This window comes from Chiloscyllium plagiosum, unplaced genomic scaffold (genome assembly GCF_037043375.1).
Source record: "Chiloscyllium plagiosum isolate Xiang-an unplaced genomic scaffold, Cpla_swu_hap1 HiC_scaffold_16, whole genome shotgun sequence".
NCBI lineage: Eukaryota > Metazoa > Chordata > Chondrichthyes > Orectolobiformes > Hemiscylliidae > Chiloscyllium > Chiloscyllium plagiosum.
Window position 1 is genome coordinate 83,509,881 of NW_028270154.1, and position 18,298 is coordinate 83,528,178.

Below are 18,298 nucleotides of genomic sequence, written 5' to 3' on the forward strand. Positions count from 1 at the left end.
TTCCTGCTGGGCTCCTCTCCCAGTCAATTCTCTCCAGCACCTCCCTCAAGCCTCTGCAGCTGCTTTTCCTCAGCTGTAATACCGTTATCTCTGATTCTATCTTCTCCCTCTCAAATTGCAGAGCAATTTCAATCATATTATGGTCACTGCTTCCTAAGGGTTCCTTCACTTTCAGCTACCTTATCAAGTCTGCCCCATTGCACAACACTAAATTCAGTATTCCTTAGCAGTCTCAATGACAAGCTGCTCCAAAAAAGCCATCTCATAGAAATTCCACAAATTCCTTTCCTTGCGAACCACTACTAACCTGATTTTCTCAATGCACTTGCATATTGAAATCCCCCATGATCACTGTAACTTTGCCTCATACATACATCGTTTCTATCTCCTGGTGTATCTTGCATCTCAGTCCTTGACTACTGTTTGGAGGCCTGTGCAAAATTCCAACAGTGGTTTTTTTAAACCATTGCGGTTCCTCAATTCTACCCACACAGATTCTACACCATCTGACCTTACTTTATTTCTTACTGTTGACTTAATTTCGTTTCTGACTAAAATGCTCTGTGGAATTTGGAGTATTGTGCGCGGGTTTGGGGCCCCATATCGCCAGAAGGTTGTACTGGCTCTGGAGCGTGGTCATAGGAGGTTCATGAGAATGGTCCCAGGGATGAGAAGCTTAACATAAGAGGAACATTTGAGGACTCTGGGTCTATACTCAGTGGAGTTTAGAAGGATATAGGGAGATCTGAATGGCCTGGACAGATGGATGTTGGGAAGATGTTTCCATCTGTAGGAGAGAGGAGGACCCGAGGGAACAGCCTTAGAGTAAGGGCAAAACCTTTTAGATCAGAGATAAGGAGAAACGTCTTCAGCCAGAGAGTGGGGAATCTGTGGAATTCATTGCCACAGAAGGCTGTGGAGGCCAGGTCATTAAAACCGGGATAGGTTTCTGATTGTCAAGGGGATCAAGGCTTTCAGGGAGAATAGGGTTGAGAAACTTATCAGAGTTGAAGATTGTGGTGCTGGAAAAGTACCACACTCTCGACTTTGATATCCAGCATCTGGAGTCCTCACCCTCTCCTCCTTGAGAAATGCATCAGCCATGATTGAATGGTGGAGCAGACACGATGGGCTGAATGGCCTAATTTCTGCTCCTCCGTCTTATGGTCTTATGATGGGTCCCACATTCTGACCACTCTGCGTGAAGAGGCTCTTGCTGCGATTTTCAAATTCTTACTGAAACACATTAGAAAAGTTGCCGACGGAATGCAAAACAAAAACGGAAGGCTAGATTTTCTGAAGACTGGCAATCTTGTGTAAGTTTTATGCAAGGAGGGAGCTCCAGGTTTTTGAGAGGAGATTCTGCTCGGGGCTTCCTCAGAGACGCAGAGCTGTACTCCTCCATTTTGACCATTCTTTGGCAGCACACGAGGAAGAGAAACCATGTTCCCTTTTCACAGCAGGCTGCTGTCGTAGGTTGAAGGTACTGACAGCCCATAGTAACAGCTGCTGACAAAGGGCAAGTTTGATGATAAGGTGAGGGGAGGCTAGATGTCAGATGTGTAGAGGTTACAGGGTCGGGTGCCTGGTGAGTATGTTGCCAATTGGAGAAGGGGCTAGGGTGTTGGGTCAGGTCCAGTCAGCTTGAGTAAATCATGATCAAGAGTATGGTGCTGGAAGAGGATTATCTGAAGATTTACTCACTAAGAGAAAGTGAGGAGAGCAGATGCTAGAGATCAGAGTCGAGAAAGCACAGCAGGTCAGGCAGCATCCGAGGAGCAGTAGAATCGAAGGGCACATGCTCGGAACGTCAAATTCCTGATGAAGAGCTTATGCCTGAAACGTGGACTCCCCTGCTCCTTGGATGTTGCCTGACCTGCTGTGCTTTTCTGGCACCCACACTCTCGACCCTGACTCTCCAGCATCCGCAGTCCTCACTTTCTCCTTGTGAGTCAATCGTGAAATGGTACACACCAGCTTACCTTGTCACTTCCAGCCAGGTAGGCACTAGTGGCTGCCAGAGGAATCCCGTGCCTTTCACAAACGCCGGACAGTAAGTCTCGGATGGTCAAGCCGGGCCGAACCATTGCTAAAGAGGCAGTTGTGTCAGGCAGGTAAACACAGCAGTATTTCACTTTCTTCCCATTTTCTACTTCTGGGCTTGGTCTCTCATACTACAACGAAGAGCACAGATCGTGTTAAACATCGTCATGATGGACTAGGGTGTGGTTTTCTCTGTCATTACCCTATAGAGTTCTAATAGGACATATGAGGGAAGGATAATCATACGTTCGTAAGATACAGGAGCAGAATCAGGCTATTCGGCCCATTGAGACTGCTCTGCCAATCGATCATGGCTGATATGTTCCTCTCCCCCATTTTCCTGCCTTGTCCCCATAACCCTTCAACCCATTGCCAATTAAAAATCCAATTCTTCCAATTTACTCACTGTCCCAGCATCCACTGCACTTTGGGGGAGCAAATTCTCGCAGATTCACAACCCTTTGGGAGAAGTAATTTCCTCTGAACTCTGTTTTAAATTTGCTGCCCCTTATCCTCTTGTCCTAGAATGTCCCACAAGAGGAAGCATCCACGCCACATCTATTTTATCCACACCTTTTATCATCTCGAATTTGATCTCCCCTCACTCTTCCAAATTCCAGAGAGTACAGACCAAAACTGTTCAAGCTCTCTTCCCCATGGAGTCCCCATGGCAACGGCATCTGTAACCAGTGTCATAGTGTAAGGGTATAGGGAAAGCCATTCAGTACTGAGATGAGAAATGGCTTCACCCAGACAGGAGTCAGCCCATGGAATTCACAACCACAGAAAACAGCTGAGGCCGAAGCATTGTACAATCTCAAAGAGAGTTGGATACAACACTTGGGGCGGGGGGGCGCTAAGGAGATCAAAGGATAAGTGGGGGGGAAAGCAAAAACAAGCTATTGAGTTGGATGATCAGCCACGATCATAGCGAGTGGCAAAACAAGCTCAAATGGCTGAATGACATAACCCTGCTCCATTTGGTTTCTGATATTTATCTCAATGCTCAACTCACCTTTGTCAATATGACCTGCAAAAGTCTGCAACGCAATAGTGGCTGCTTAAACATCTTACTACTGGCCAAGCATTTTCAGTATGTCAAAACTAAAATGCTACCTCAGTTATTTGTGAAAGGGCAGTTCCCATTTATGACAGTTAATCTAACTATTTCTCATCAGTAAACAGATCTGCTAATGTGACATTTGGTTCAACAATTATCCAGCAGAGGACATTCAACCCATTAAATCTGTGCTGGCCCTTCTGAAGACCAATCCAATTGGTTCCACTCTCCACTCTTTCCCCATATCACAGCAATTTGTTTTATTTTCCACAGTTTTGTCCAATTCTCTACTGACAGCTTTTAATAAAATTGTTTCTCCCATCCTATCAGGCAGCATGTTCCATCCCCTACACTGTTCAGCAAGTAAAACTGCTTTTCATCAAGTACAAACAAAGTTGATTGCATTTCAATTGAGCTGGTAATGTTAACAATTTCTGAAACAATTGCCACCAAGCAAAATTTCACCATTTCACTGCCAAGGCTAATTAATATTCATATTTGCCTCTGTTTCAAACCGTTAACTTTAAAAAGGTTATAAATAAATTTTTCTGCTGTTATTTTTATAAAATGTTCTGCAACATTAAAAAAGCCTATGTGAATGAAAAATAAAAGTGTGGAAGCGGGCCATTCGGCCCATACCAATTCTGCAAAGAACATTCCACCCAGACCTACCTGTCCACCTTAACCCAGCATTTCCCATGGCTAATCTACCTAGCCTACACATCCCTAGGCACTATGGGTAATTCAGTATGGCCAATCCACCAAACCTGCACATTATCTGGACTGTGGGAAGAAACCAGACCACCCTGAGGAAACCCACACAGACACAGAAGAACATGCAAACTTCACACAGGCAGTCACCCGAGACTGGAATTGAACCCAGGTCCCTGGCACCATGAGGCAGCAATGCCTCCCCCTAATTTTGAGGTTATGTCCAGTTGCCCTAGCTTCACCTGTCAGTAGAAACATCCCTTCTACCTCTTATCTATTCCCTTCATAATTTTATGTGTTTCTATCAGATCCCCCCTCATTCTTCTGAACTCCAATGAATATAATCCCAGTCTACTCAGTCTCTCCTCATAAGCCAACTCCCTGAACTCCAGAATCAACCCAGTGAACTTCCTCTGCACCCCCTCTAGTGCCAGTACATCCTTTCTCAAGTAAGGAGCTCAAAACTGCATGCAGTACTCCATCATGTGTCTTACCTCTGTTCTGGCTTGAAGAGAGCTGAGGAAACCCAGCTCCACACTGGCTGCTGAATACACAGATCCCTGAGACTCACGGCGAGACAGGAAGAGGCCATTGCTGTCTGAGAAATCCACTGCAAACATAAAAAAGGAATCGTCAATCATGTTGTAAATTCTTTCAAAATGACTGAGCTCAAAAGCATGAATTAGCTTCCCTAACAGGTAAAGCCGTGATCTTAGACTGGTATTAAGTTGCATTGACCATGAAATGAATCCATCCTTGCTCTGCGATAAACTAGCTAATGTCCTCTAAGATTGCCTTATTTCTGGTGAATCCCTCATAAATGAATAGATGAGGATAGGATTCCTCTGGAATTTGATCCACACCACATTTGGGACTGGGCTGGGTCTTTAATTCATAACATTCTGACGCGGTGGAATGAGAAACAGCCAACATCGTCATGATTGGGGTCAGGGTGAGGAATCAGGAAAACCTGTTTGCCTTTCTAAGTATTTATACCATTCAGAATTTGAAAACCCACAAAGTAAAGTAAAACTAAACACACAAACACCTGCCAAACACCTCAGAGTGAAATGCACTGGGAGACAACACACCACAGAAGCAAAAAGTGAGAAATAAAAGCAGAAATTGTTGGAAACAGTTAGTATGGAAAGGAAACAAAATGGCTTTCTCTTCATGGTCATTGCTTGGTCTATTGAGTGTTTTCAGCATTTTCTACTTAAATATAATCAGGAACTGTGTTCAGGCAACCGTTCTCTTTTTCTTATTACTCACGGATGTGATGTGAGCATCTCCAACTTGGCCAGCATTTATTGATCATCCCTAATAGCCCAGAGGGTATGTAACAGTCAAGCACGTTGCTGTGGGTCTGGAGTCACATGTAGGCCCAGACCAGGTAAGGACACAGATTTCCTTCCCCCAAGGATACGAGTGAACCAGATAGCTTTTTCAAACAATCAATAATTGTAGAGTCCCTACAGTGTGGAAGCAGGCCACTTAGCCCATTGAGTTCACACCAGCCTTCTGGACAGCATCTCACCCAGACCCACCCTATCCCTGAAATCCCTGTGGCTAATCCACCTTGCCTGAGCTTCATTGGACTGTGGGAGGAAACCAGAGCACCCATAGGAAACCCACACTGACAGAGGGAGAACATGCAAACTCCACACAGTCATCCTCGGATGGTATTGGATCCAGGTCCCTGGCGCTAAGAGGCAGCAGTGCTAACCACTGAGCTACCATGCCATCCCAATGGTTTCATACTCATTGTTAGACCCTGAGTTCCAGATTCTTTGTTGAATTCAAATTTCTCGGCAGGGTTTGAACCAGGGTCCCAGAACATTAGCTGTGTTTGTGGATCACTCCTGTTTGGATCCTGTGATTGTGATTCCTGATGAAGAGCTTTTGCCCAAAACGTCAATTTTCCTGCTCCTCGGATGCTGCCTGACCTGCTGTGCTTCTCCAGCACTAATCTTTGTGGACTAATCATTTAATGATAATGCCACGAGGTCATTGCCTCCCTCCTCTGTAACAACATCTCCACATTGTATAGCCGGTGAGTGCTGTACATTATCAGAAGCATTAAAATGGAGAGCCAACACCACCACCACTGATTGATCAAAAATAGCCCACTGAGACATGACGGGGTTTCCTGGCAGAGAGTTAATGATGATAAGACATCTTGGATGTTTTTTTAAAAAAAAAGATTCCGTGATATGGCACCACATTTATTACTGATTGCTAGCTATCATCAAAAAGGTAACAGCAAATAATGCTCCTGAACCACTGCAATCCACTTTCCTGTTAGGTAGCATCATACTGTCAACTTCAAAACTTTCATAACTGTTCATAAATTGAAAGAATCACCAGAGATAACATGTTATGAAGGAATCAGCAATAACTCTTATTGGAAGAAACTAAGGGATAAGGACAAACTTATCCAAGAATTGAAAGCATTTAGCCATGTCTGGGAAAAGTAGGAGCCAAAGCAAGATCAGTGAAACTGTGTTATCAATTCTTGATGAATGGTTGTCTCATGCCACTTGATTGCCCTGCAGAAGAAGTGAAGGAGTTAATCACAGGACAGTAGTGTCTTCAAACACATAGTCAATGCCAAATGCAACAAGGAACAAGAGAAACTACTTAGAGTCATGGAGATGTACAGCATAGAAACAGACCCTTCGGTCCAACTCGTTCATGCTGACTAGATATACTAAATTAATCTAGTCTCTTTTGCCAGCACTTGGCCCATATCCCTTCCTATTCATAAACCCATCCATATGCCTTTTAAATGTTGCAATTGTACCAGCCTCCACCACTTCCTCTGGCAGCTCATTCCATACACACACCACCCTCTGTGTGAAAACGCTGCCCGGTAGGTCCCTTTTATATCTTTCCCCTCTCTCCCTAAACCTATGCCCTCTAGTTCTGGACTCACCCACCCCAAGGAAAAAGACCTGGTCTATTTACCCTATCCATGCCCCTCATGATTTTATAAACCTCTATAAGATCACCCCTCAGCCTCCGACGCTCCAGGGAAAACAGCCCCAGCCTGTTCAGCCTCTCCCTATAGCTCAAACCCTCCAACCCTGGCAACATCCAAGTAAATCTTTTTTGAACCCTGTTAAGTACCAGAACATCCGCCCATACTTCTGCTAAGAAGACAAGCTGTAGACTTGGTTTCAGAGAAGTAGTCAATAATTTAGATGAATCTAAAGAATCATCAATAATACCACATCGTAGGAAGGGTGAATATCTGCAGAAGAATTCAACACCAGAACACCCCGCATTAGCAAAGCTTTGAAGGACAGCACTGCAAAAAGTTCCAACCCTGGACACTTCCAGAGACAGACACTATTAGTTACAACTTTTGCTAAATTCTATCATTAATTGGGTACGAGCCAAGTTAGGTTGTGTGGTCTAATTTACTTACTTGAGGGATCTTATTTTGATTGCTACATGCAACAACGTTTGAACAATTACCACACAGTGATGGAGTCCTACAGCACAGAGACAGGCCCTTTAGCCCAAACTGGTCCATGCCAACCAAAGTCTCCATCCAGGCTAACCCCATTTCCCTGCACTTGGCCCATATCCTTCTAAACCTTTCCTATCCATGTAGTTGTCCAAATGGCTTTCAAATGTTGTTACTGTAACCGCCTCAACCATATCCGCTGGTAGCTCATTCCATATGCGCACCACCCTCTGTGCAAAATAGTTGCCCCTCCGGTTCCCTTTTCTTTATTCCCCTCTGTCTGTGAGATTTCTTAATAAGTGGCTGAATTAAAGGTAACTTGTGGTGATTTACCCACCACAGTAGATAGTTACAGGCTTATGACCCAGCCACAAGGAGTAAAGAAGTCAAATGGTATTTTAATCTTTACTGCAAGAGCATTTAAGTGCAGGTGTAGAGATGTCTTTTTTTTTATATTAGATTAGATTACTTACAGTGTGAAAACAGGCCCTTCGGCCCAACAAGTCCACACCGACTCGCCGAAGCGCAACCCACCCAGACCCATTCCCCTACATTTACCCCTTCACCTAACACTATGGGCAATTTAGCATGGCCAATTCACCTAACCTGCACATTTTTTGACTGTGGGAGGAAACCAGAGCACCCGGAGGAAACCCACGCAGACACGGGGAGAATGAGCAAACTCCATACAGTCATTCAACTTGGACCTTGGTGAGACTGTCCCCCACAGAGTATTGTCTGCAGTCTTGGTGCCTTTTACTGAAGGAAGGATATCCTGACATTGAGGGAGTGCAGCAGAGGTTCACCAGAATGAGTCCTGGAAGGGTGGGACTGTACTATGAGGAAAGAATGAGGAGACTGTGCCTGGATTCTCCACAGTTTCACAGAATGAGAGGTGATCCCTTTGAAATAATTAAAATTCTTGAAGGGCATGACAGGGCAGATGAGGAAACAATGCTGGTTTAGGGAGGGATGGAGTAGTGGTCTACTAGAAGGGAACATCCTCTCAGAATAGGAGCTCAGCCACTTCGAACCAAGATGAGGAACAATTTCTTCACCCTGAAGTTGATCATTCTCTGGAGTTTTCAGTCCCAGAGGCTGTGGAATCTCCATCACTGAGCATGTTCAAGGCAGAGATTGATAAATTTCCAATTAGTGGGACGTGAGGAGAAGGTGGGAAAATGGCATTGACGTTAATGATCAGTGATGATCTGGTCTGACACAGGAAACTTGAAGGTCCAAATTGGCCTATTCCTTTTCCCATGTTCCTTTGTTAGGATGCTTTAGTTTCAGTAACTAATTAGCTTCACAATATTTACTCGAAGGCTAATCTGGGTGAGGTATTAAGGGCAGCTTGTGCTTGTGCAACTGTCACCCAATACAGAGCTTCCATGTACAGGATGGAAGAAGGAGACACAAACTTGGAAAAACAAGCACACATAATGATTATGGCGGATCATTAACATCAATGCCATTTTCCACACTACCCCCACATCCCTCTAACTGAAAGTCAGAAGTTCATGTTCCTCCCCCATGTTTGGAATGGGGGTAATTTACCCTAAAACAGGATTTGTTAAACAATGAGACAATATCTTTGTACCTACACCAATCTATAACTTTGTATTGCTCCCCCATTGGAGAAATTGCATTGCAGACCTTCACATCAGATTGACCTTCCCTAGAATTCATTGCAACCTTTTACCTTGCATTACAACCCATTATGTTATACTACACTATGTTACATCCAGTTAATTGCCTAGTTGCAAATGGTTTGAGCAAGTAAGCCAGTGCCTTACCTCCAAAAGAGTCTCTTTTATCTTTCTTCCGACTTAGTTTGCTCTTACTCCTCCGGATCTGTTTCTCCGGGCTTCCGCTTTTCCCATCATAGCCGTTCTGTGGCAAACCACTGAATGACTTTCCTGGCTTCAGCTTCTTCTTCTGCTACAGGACAATTATGGATTAGCAATTATGGTTATCGCTTGCTCTCTCAAAACGCATGTTTGGTTCAGCATGCCGTGTGAGTCAGATTTAGCTGAGACTGTGAGCAGACCTATTGTTACTGTCCAAGTAAGCCAGCTACCCATAGTGAGGACAAAATAAATCACTTGTCCACCAAATAATAAGCAATGAAAGGTCCAATAAAATTGCTCAATTGGCTGAAAGAGCATCTGTGAAAAATTCGAGGAAGAAATAATGTGCCTAAAGGCAGTTTCCTAAGATTCACCCAATCTCAGCACAGCTGTCTCCATCCAAAGTAGCATCTTGTCCTTAATAGATTCCCACACTTGATGAGGTTTTAGGATTTGCACATTACTTCCCCATTAAACTCACCACTAGAAAGATAAATCGATATACTGAAAGTATAAGTACCCTGTTTGCATCTCAGTGACTGTTAATAATTGCCAACTAACTTCTGGTCCGAAAGGTAAATGATTTTAAATGTGGACTGTTGTGCCCTCAAGTTGTGCACAGTGTTGGAGAGTTTAAGAGTTCCAATTTATAAAAGAATTCATATGGAGAGAAGCAGGCCACTTGGTCCATCAAAATCGACGTTTCAGGCAAAAGCCCTTCATTCCTGATGAAGGGCTTTTGCCCGAAACGTCGATTTTCCTACTCCTCGGATGCTGCTTGGCTTGCTGTGCTTTTCCAGCACCACTCTAATCTCCAGCACCTGCAGTCCTCATTTTCGCCCATTTGGCCCATCAAGTCTCCAAAGAGTATCCCACCAAGACCCACCCTACAATTCTGCATTTCGCATCAAATCTACCTGGGCTGCACATTCCTGAGCACTATGGGCAATTTCCCATGGCCAATCCGCCCTAACCTGCACATCTTTGGACTGTGGGAGGAAACTGGAGCACCCGGACGAAATCCATGCAGCAACAGGGAGAACACGCAAACTCCACAGAGACAGTCAACCGAGGGTGAAATCGAACCCAGGTCCCTGGCGCTGTGAGGCAGCAGTGCTAACCACTAAGCCACCATGCCATTCCATCAGATTCTCCATCATCCCATGTTAGAATTAAGTCTTACCTTCTTGGCATCACAGAGGCTGGCACTCTCCTTATCATGACTGTGTTCCAATTCCTGTGAGGTATCACCAGGAAGTGGTTTGCCCTCCACCTCTGCCAACACACACTGTTGATAAAGGGGGGACTTCACAAAACGAGTGTAGCTGTCAAATTTCATCAGGTTGAAGATCTGCAGAGATGGAAATATGATAAAATTTGCCAGATCCATAATCCAATTTAACAGTTAAAGAACAGTACAGGAGCTATCATGTTACAGATATTGTTGTTATTATTACTGTATATAATGCCTAGTACACTAGAGACCATCAAATGTTGGGAAGGTGATAGTGAAGAACACTTCCCAGGGACATTACACAAAGATGAAAGGAATTTTGTGATAATGGCCAATGAAGTGGGGAAGTGGAACATGACTCAGTGGGAGGACAGACGTACAATGTTGGTAGTAGTCAAAAGTCCCTCTGTGCAGCTTTGGGGTGCCCTCTAAGTTGCCGAGTTACAGTGGCTCAGTGGTTAGCATTGCCGGGAACCTGGGTACAATCCCAGCCTTGGGCGACTGTCTGTGTGGAGTTTGCACATTCTCCCCGTGTCTGTGTGGGTTTCCTCCGGGTGCTCTAGTTCCCTTCCACAGTCGAAGGATGTGCAGGTTTGATGGATTGGCCATGCTACATTGCCAATAGTATCATGGGATGTGCAGGTGAGGTGGATAAGCCATCAGAAATGTAGGGTGGGATGCCCTTCAAAGGGTTGGTGTGTATTTGATGGGCTGAATGGCCTGCTTCCACACTATAGGGATTCTATGAGGGAATTAAGGACAGGAATTGCAGAGAGTCTGCCCTCAATCTACCAATCTTCTTTCAGTAGGATTATGACAGAGGATTAGGTGACTACAATGTTACATCCATGTTTAAGAAAGGTGAATGGGATAAGCTCAGGCTATTCAACTGACTGTCAGTAGTGAGGAAACTTTTAGAGGGGTCAATGTTTGGGATTGGCTCTTAGGGAAACCATGGACAAAAATCAGCATAGGGCTGCTCCTGAAAGAAATGTATTAGATTAAGTTCAGTTCACTGATGGAGTGATGGTGAACATTAATGAGGATGACATGACTGAAGTCATGCATATAGACCTTTGGAACACCTTTGATGAATTGCTGTGCAGCCACCCTAAGAGTAAAGATAAACTGCGCAGGACTAACAGGACATTGCCAACATATACAGGAAATGAGTCAAAAAAGTGTGGCGCTGGAAAAGCACAGCAGGTCAAGCAGCATCTGACGAGCAGGAGAATCGACGTTTCGGACATAAGCATTTCATCAGGAATGATGAGGGCTTATGCCTGAAACGTCGACTCTCCTGCTCCCCAGATGCTTCCTGACCTGCTGTGCTTTTCCAGCATCACACTCTCGACTCTGATCTCCACATCTGCAGTCCTCACTTTCTCCATACATGGGAAATGAGCAGAGGGAGACTGCAAGTGAAGAGCAGTGGTGAAAGGTTGTTTTTAATGGGTTGCAGTGAAATACAAAATATTCCCAGAAGTCAGTATAAGACAACTGCTTGGAGATACAGTGACTAATTTTACAGTTGGCAGATGGGATGGAACTCAGTAATGTAGCAAACATTGTGGAGGCTAGTAAACTTTAGGAAAACTTTAATTGATGAAATGGACAGCCACAGGGCAAAGGAAACTTAAATTAGGTAAGTGTAAAGTAATACATCTTTACAGCAGGAACGAGGAGAGGCGATAAAAGCTAAATGATACAATCTGAAAGAGAGTGCAGGAAGACAAGGACTTATGAGGGTGTGTGCCAAATCCTTCAACAATGAGGAGACATTGAGCAGGCTGTTTCAAAACAAAACATTCCGGATCTTGGGTTTTGTTAATAATAGTGACATAAAGTCCAAAAGTGAGGATGTTATCCTTAACTGTTTGCTAAACACTCGTTTGGCTTTTAGCAAGAACATTACTTTAAATTCCAGGTGCTGTGGGATATCATAGTTATAGAGAAGTAACAGAGGAGGAAGGCTGTTGTTAGAGAAGGTTAGGAAGAGATTGGACAGAAAATCATTGGATTTTTATGGACTAAACAAGGGAAAAAACTGTATCCAGTGTCAGAAATTTTGCTGATGGTGCTGCCTTCCTAAGAACACACAGGGGCGGCACGGTGGCTCGGTGGTTAGCACTGCTGCCTCACAGTGCCTGAAACCCAGGTTCAATTCCAGCCTCGGGCGACTGTCTATGTGGAGTTTGCACATTCTCCCCGTGTCTGCGTGGGTTTCCTCCAGGTACTCCGGTTTCCTCCCACAATCCAAAGATGTGCAGGTTACTTGAATTGGCCATGCTAAATTGCCCATAGTGTTCAGGGATGTGTAGGTTAGGTGCATTAGTCAGGGGCAAATATGGGGTGTGGGTGGGTTGCTCTTCAGAGGGTTGGTTTGGACTTGTTGGGCCGAAGGGCCTGTTTGCATGCTGTAGGGATTCTATGATCCTAAAAAATAGAATTTTATGATAATTCGAGTTAGAAACAGGTACAATGAAGAAAGGGATACATGACCCACTGTCTGAAAAGGCACTTGAAACAGATTCAATTAAAACTTTCAAATTGTTCCCTTTGATGAATCTTTGAACAAAAAAATTTCACCTATCTGTGGAACGGCCAGAAGGATGCGACTAATCAGATAGATCTCTGAAGAAGCCTGAATCACAAATGCAATGTTGATCATTATTTCAAAGGGAAATGAGTATAAAACAGGAAAGCCTTGCCAAGTCAAAATCAAGGACATCGTTTTGGTTCATCTGATAGTCCTCAACTCTACTTTTCTGTCATTACCCATGACCCTTGATTCCCTTGCTGAGTAAAATCTGTCTCTTTCAGCTTTGAATATACTTACTGACCAAGCCTGGGCAGCCTTTTGGGGTGAAATGTTCCACAAGATGGATTACCTTTTGAGAAAAGAAATTCCTCTTCATCTCTGTCTCAAATGCCCGACCCCTCTGAAATGATGCCCTCCAGTCCTAGATTCTTCCAATAGGAAACAGCCTCTCTGCATCTACCTTGTCAAGCCTCCTGAGAATCTTGTTTGTTTCAATAAAGTTGCCCTCCACTTTTCTAAACGCCAAGGAGCACAGGGCCAACCCATTCAATCTGTCCTCATTAATTATTTATGATAACTCTTCTGGGTGATAAAGATAAAACGACAATCCCTTTAGACACCAATCAACCAAATGGATCTTCTCCGGACTGCCTCCAATGTCAGTATAATCTTTCCTTAACAAATGAGTCCAAAATAATATTCTGACTGGTGTCTTTTACAGTTTTCAAAAGTACCCTATTTTTAATTTCTGTTCTCTTTAAAATAAAAGCCGACATCCCATTTGCCCACCATTTGATTTTGGAGGCTAGCTTTTTGTCATTTATGCACAAGGTCTCTCAAATCCCTTTGTCTTGTATCTTTCTTCAGTCTTTCTCCATCTAAATAATATCCAGCTCCTCTATTCTTCCTGCCAAAGTGTGTAACCTCACACATTCCCACGTTATATCCCATCTGCCAAATTGTAACCCATTTGCTCAACTTGTCTATATCCCTTTTCAGATTCCTTGTGTCACTGTCAGCGCTTTCCTTCCAAACTACTGGGCCAAGAGTTCAGTGTAGGTCTCTGACTTAAACTCTTCTTGCAGATATTGCTGGGAACTGATAGTAGAGATAACTTAACAATTTAGCATGGTCATGAGATGTGAGATGGAATGGGACAAAGACTGGAACAGGGTACCTGAAGCTGTTGTGCTTTGAACATATCCGATGTCGGATCATTGAGAACATCCTCCTCCAGTTGTGCCTGCTTATCGATGTTGATGGGACTGAGTGAGTTGCTGGACAGATATGTTCTGTAGATCTCACTGGCAATTTTTGAGAGCTTAACAAAAAAAAAGAGAGATTGGTCAAAGCACCATTCACCTCATGTGGGAATTACACCGCAGTAACAGGGAGGCATATCAAAAAGCATTGCACATAGATGATATTGATATATCTTCAATAATCACACCTACTCTCACAGCTACCTTGACTATATTTCTTCACACTCTTCATGAAAGTAACAATCTCCCAATTTCTTCCACTCCATCATATCTGTTGTAACGTTATAATCTTTTATATAAACGCTATAATTATGACCTTGTATTTTCAACTTTACATCAGCCCCCCACTACCCCTCCACCCCAACTTCCATCCCCAACCCATAACACTCCCACCATTGGTTGTCAGGATCTGAAATGCCTATGTCTTGCATTGCTGATCTTAACCCTTTTTCTACCAGCATCTGAAGAACCACATTAATTTTTTTTTGTCATTATAGCAATGTCATTCTCCCTGGTCAAAGTTGAAAATCACAATACCAGGTTGTAGTCCAACAGCTAGCTACCCGATGAAGGAGCGTTGCTCCGAAAGCTTGTACTTCCAAATAAACCTGTTGGACTATAATCGGATGTTGTGTGATTTTTTAAACTTTGTCCACCCCAGTCCAACACTGGCACCTCCACATTATTCTCCCTGGTGTTCTAACCGGGAACTATCCCTCAACAAACAGTGAAAAAGGAGATGATGATCTGCTCATTCATTCCACTGTGGTTTGTGGAACCTTGCTTCATGCAAATAGATGACCAGGTTTCTAACTTTCCCAGCAATGATGACATTTCGGAAGCACGGTACTTGTGAAGCATTTCAGGACACCTTGTTCTGGAGAAGCGTAAGTCGGTCTGTTTTCATTTCATTCGAAGACTCCAGGTCGAACCCCATGTTACTCAATTGGTTGCTATCAAAGGAGTCACTGCATTGGCATGGAGGATGGCAAAGACAGAGAGAGCTCCTGCTCTCGAGGCTAGTCACAGGTGGATGGTAAAAGAGAAAAGAACGAGTCTGACTGTGACTCTGGAAGTCAAGTTGCTGTCTGTGATCACCCCGATTGCTGGCACTTTATGGTAGCTTCCGACTCTGCTGTATGTGACCTAGGAAACAGGTTGGATGAGGTAGTTAAAAATCACACAACACCAGGTTATAGTCCAACAGGTTTATCTGGAAGCACTAGCTCTCGGAGTGCTGCTTCTTCACCAGGTGGTTCACCATGTTGTTAGGGAGGGAGTTGTGGGTTGTGAACTACCTGACAAAGGAGCTGCGCTCCGAAAGCTAGTGCTTCCAAATAAACCTGTTGGACTATAACCTGGTGTTGTGTGATTTCGTCCACCCCAGTCCAACACCAGCTGCCCCACATTGTGTTTGAGCTAGTTCCCTTGCCTGTGTTGACTGTACTGTGTCTCACGCCTGTCTCATTATCAGTGGTATGGGAGAGATCACTGGTCTATATAGCAGAAAAACTTGGCGGAATTAATAAATTAGTTTGGTGCATGGCAGTAATAAGTACAGCTCACATTACCAGTCAGGCATTAATAGTAAGGACTCCTAGGAGCTGGACAGAATATATTTGCTCAAAATGAAGGCTATTGCAAACTCCCTGTCTCCTCAACAAGACGGTGACATCATCAGGTTAGGTGGGACCAATGTAAATTCAGTTAACTATTTCAGAACTATTAGCTATGTGAGTATAGCTGCAACAACACTCAAGTGACATCATCCAATACAGCTGCTGAATTGGCAGCACATCCACCACCTTCAGCCTTCATTCAACATTCACTGCCGTCACCCGCCGATGCACACTGCATCTACCGAGTGCACTGCAGTAATTCACCCAGCCTCCTCTGACAGTACCTTCCAAACCTGTGACCTCTACCACCAGCAGATACATCCTGATGTTTAGAAATACCACTCTTCCTTCACCGTCACTGAGTCAAAATCCTGCAACTCCCTCCTTAACAACACGGTGGGCATCTCAAGAAGGATTTCTGCTGTCAAGAAGGAAGCTCACCAGTACTTGGCATTGCCAGCAGTAATCACATCTCGTGAACAAATAATAAAAAACCCACTGCAACAGACTTTCTCTCCCGTTGTCACAAAAAATGCACCGTTATCCTGGACAGGGTGCAACTTAACGATCAAACCACAGCATTGGATTTTATTCCACTCCTTCCCTCTCGAGGTTTATGACAAATTTGGAGCAGATCACGTCTAAACACCCATCTAAATATTATGACAATGGACATGATGTTTGATATTTTCTGTTGTTTCCCCTTCGTATACTTGCTTTCAAATATTTCCAGAGGCCAATCAATTTGTAAAGTTGGAAAGACTGGATGTTACCGTGCAATTCACTGAAAAAGCAAGGCCCAAGCAAACAATGGTCCTTTAGGCACTTAGGTGACTACTATTAGGCCTGCCCAATAATTGACTACCTAGCAGCAGAAGACCAATCAGATGCCAGCATCCTTTAATGCCACCAGGCAGGGAAAACATGACAAACAATCGTATCTTTTTCAATTAACTGCAAATATAGCGGAAATAGTTTTCCCTGGTGTTATTTTCATCGCAATTATTCAATAGATCCAAGTCCACTTGCCAATAAATCAGCACCCTTTTCTCATGCAACATAAAAACTGTTGTCCACTTTGTAAATTGGTATTCTCGCATCTGTCCTGTTGAGTGCAAAATGAATACCTTTAATAGTGTGGCTTTTGTCAACAATACTCAAGATTTCTTTCAGAAAACAGCTTTCTGTGGTACAGAATGTGAGTAATTCGAAATGTCCTAAATATTGCCTCCTTAAGTGGGAAAATGTGACCTTTGCCCTATGGATGCCGAAGCTCTCCACCACTTTAGCTTCTTCTTCAGTCTGTTGTTGACTAATGGATGGAGAGTGATTATCATTAAGGAGGAGAAAGTGAGGACTGCAGATGCTGTAGATCAGAGCTGAAAATGTGTTGCTGGAAAAGCGCAGCAGGTCAGGCAGCATCCAAGGAGCAGGAGAATCGATGTTTCGGGCATGAGTCCTTCTTCAAGAATGTGATTATCATTACCCTTGTATCATATTGATCTCAGCAATAATAGGACACACACGAGACAGAGCTTTTGTTGTTTTTTATAGAATCACTACAGTGTGGAAATAGGCCATACTGTCCATCCTGACCCTCGAAAGAGCATTCTACCTAGGGCCATGCCCCTAATTCCCATGTCTAGTCCATATATCCTTGAAAACTATGGGGCAATTTAGCATAACCAAACCTGCACATCTCTGAACTGTGGGAAGAAACCAGAGCACCCAGAGAAAACCCACACAGAGAATGTACAAGCTCCACACAGGCAGGTGCCCAAGGCTGGAATTGAACCCAGGACCCAGACTCTGCAAGGCAGCAGTGCTAACCACTGAGCCACCATGCCGTCCCATCTGCTGCTTCCTATGTTCTTTCCTTTCTATGTCAACTGGAACTGGGCATTGCTGTATGTAGCGTCATTACTCATTCCAAAGTGTTTCAGTACCTCCCAATTCCAGGGTTAGGGTATTTGGAAGACGTGACTGCACACATGGGAGCTGAATGTCCCACCTCATTGAGGGTCCCTTGGCATGGGTCAGGCAGAGAATTTGCTTTTCTTGTTGTCCACTCTTAGACAAGATCAGTGTTTATTTGGGAAGACTACAGGCAGGCAATCAGCAGGCATCAACCATTCGTGGGTGGCACAGCAGTTGGCACTGCTGCCTCACAGCGCCAGAGACCGGGGTTCAATTCCTGCCTCAGGCGACTTTGTGTGGAGTTTGCACATTCTCCCCGTGTCTGCATGGGTTTCCTCTGGGTGCTCCGGTTTCCACCCACAATCCAAAAATGTGCAGGTTAGGTGAATTGCCCATAGCTTTAGGTGAAGGGGTAAATGTAGGGGAATGGGTCTGGGTGGGTTGCGCTTCGGCGGGTCGGTGTGGACTTGTTGGGCCGAAGGGCCTGTTTCCACACTGTAAGTAATCTAATCTAAAACATTACCCCCCCCCCGCCCTCTGCCCGTGCCTTCCGGAAGACAGGAGAACATTGTGGAGATGCACAAAATG

The 18,298-nt window shown here is 44.2% G+C and overlaps 1 protein-coding gene across 5 annotated transcripts in view; it reads right to left on the bottom strand.

Annotated features, from left to right (window-relative positions):
- LOC122556800 (regulator of G protein signaling 14-like) overlaps nucleotides 1-18,298 on the bottom strand; it is a 97,721-nt gene that overhangs the window by 28,522 nt on the left and 50,901 nt on the right. For 3 of the 5 annotated variants that reach the window (XM_043703997.2, XM_043703995.2, XM_087995477.1), the window contains 5 exons: nucleotides 14,090-14,233; nucleotides 10,320-10,487; nucleotides 9,083-9,227; nucleotides 4,309-4,424; nucleotides 1,983-2,174 (listed from right to left, as the gene is read on the bottom strand). In XM_043703997.2, coding sequence (XP_043559932.1) covers nucleotides 1,983-2,174; nucleotides 4,309-4,424; nucleotides 9,083-9,227; nucleotides 10,320-10,487; nucleotides 14,090-14,233 — 765 coding nt within the window. The remainder of the gene's footprint in view (nucleotides 1-1,982; nucleotides 2,175-4,308; nucleotides 4,425-9,082; nucleotides 9,228-10,319; nucleotides 10,488-14,089; nucleotides 14,234-18,298) is intronic. The other 2 variants (XM_087995476.1, XM_043703996.2) reach the window with 1 other exon arrangement.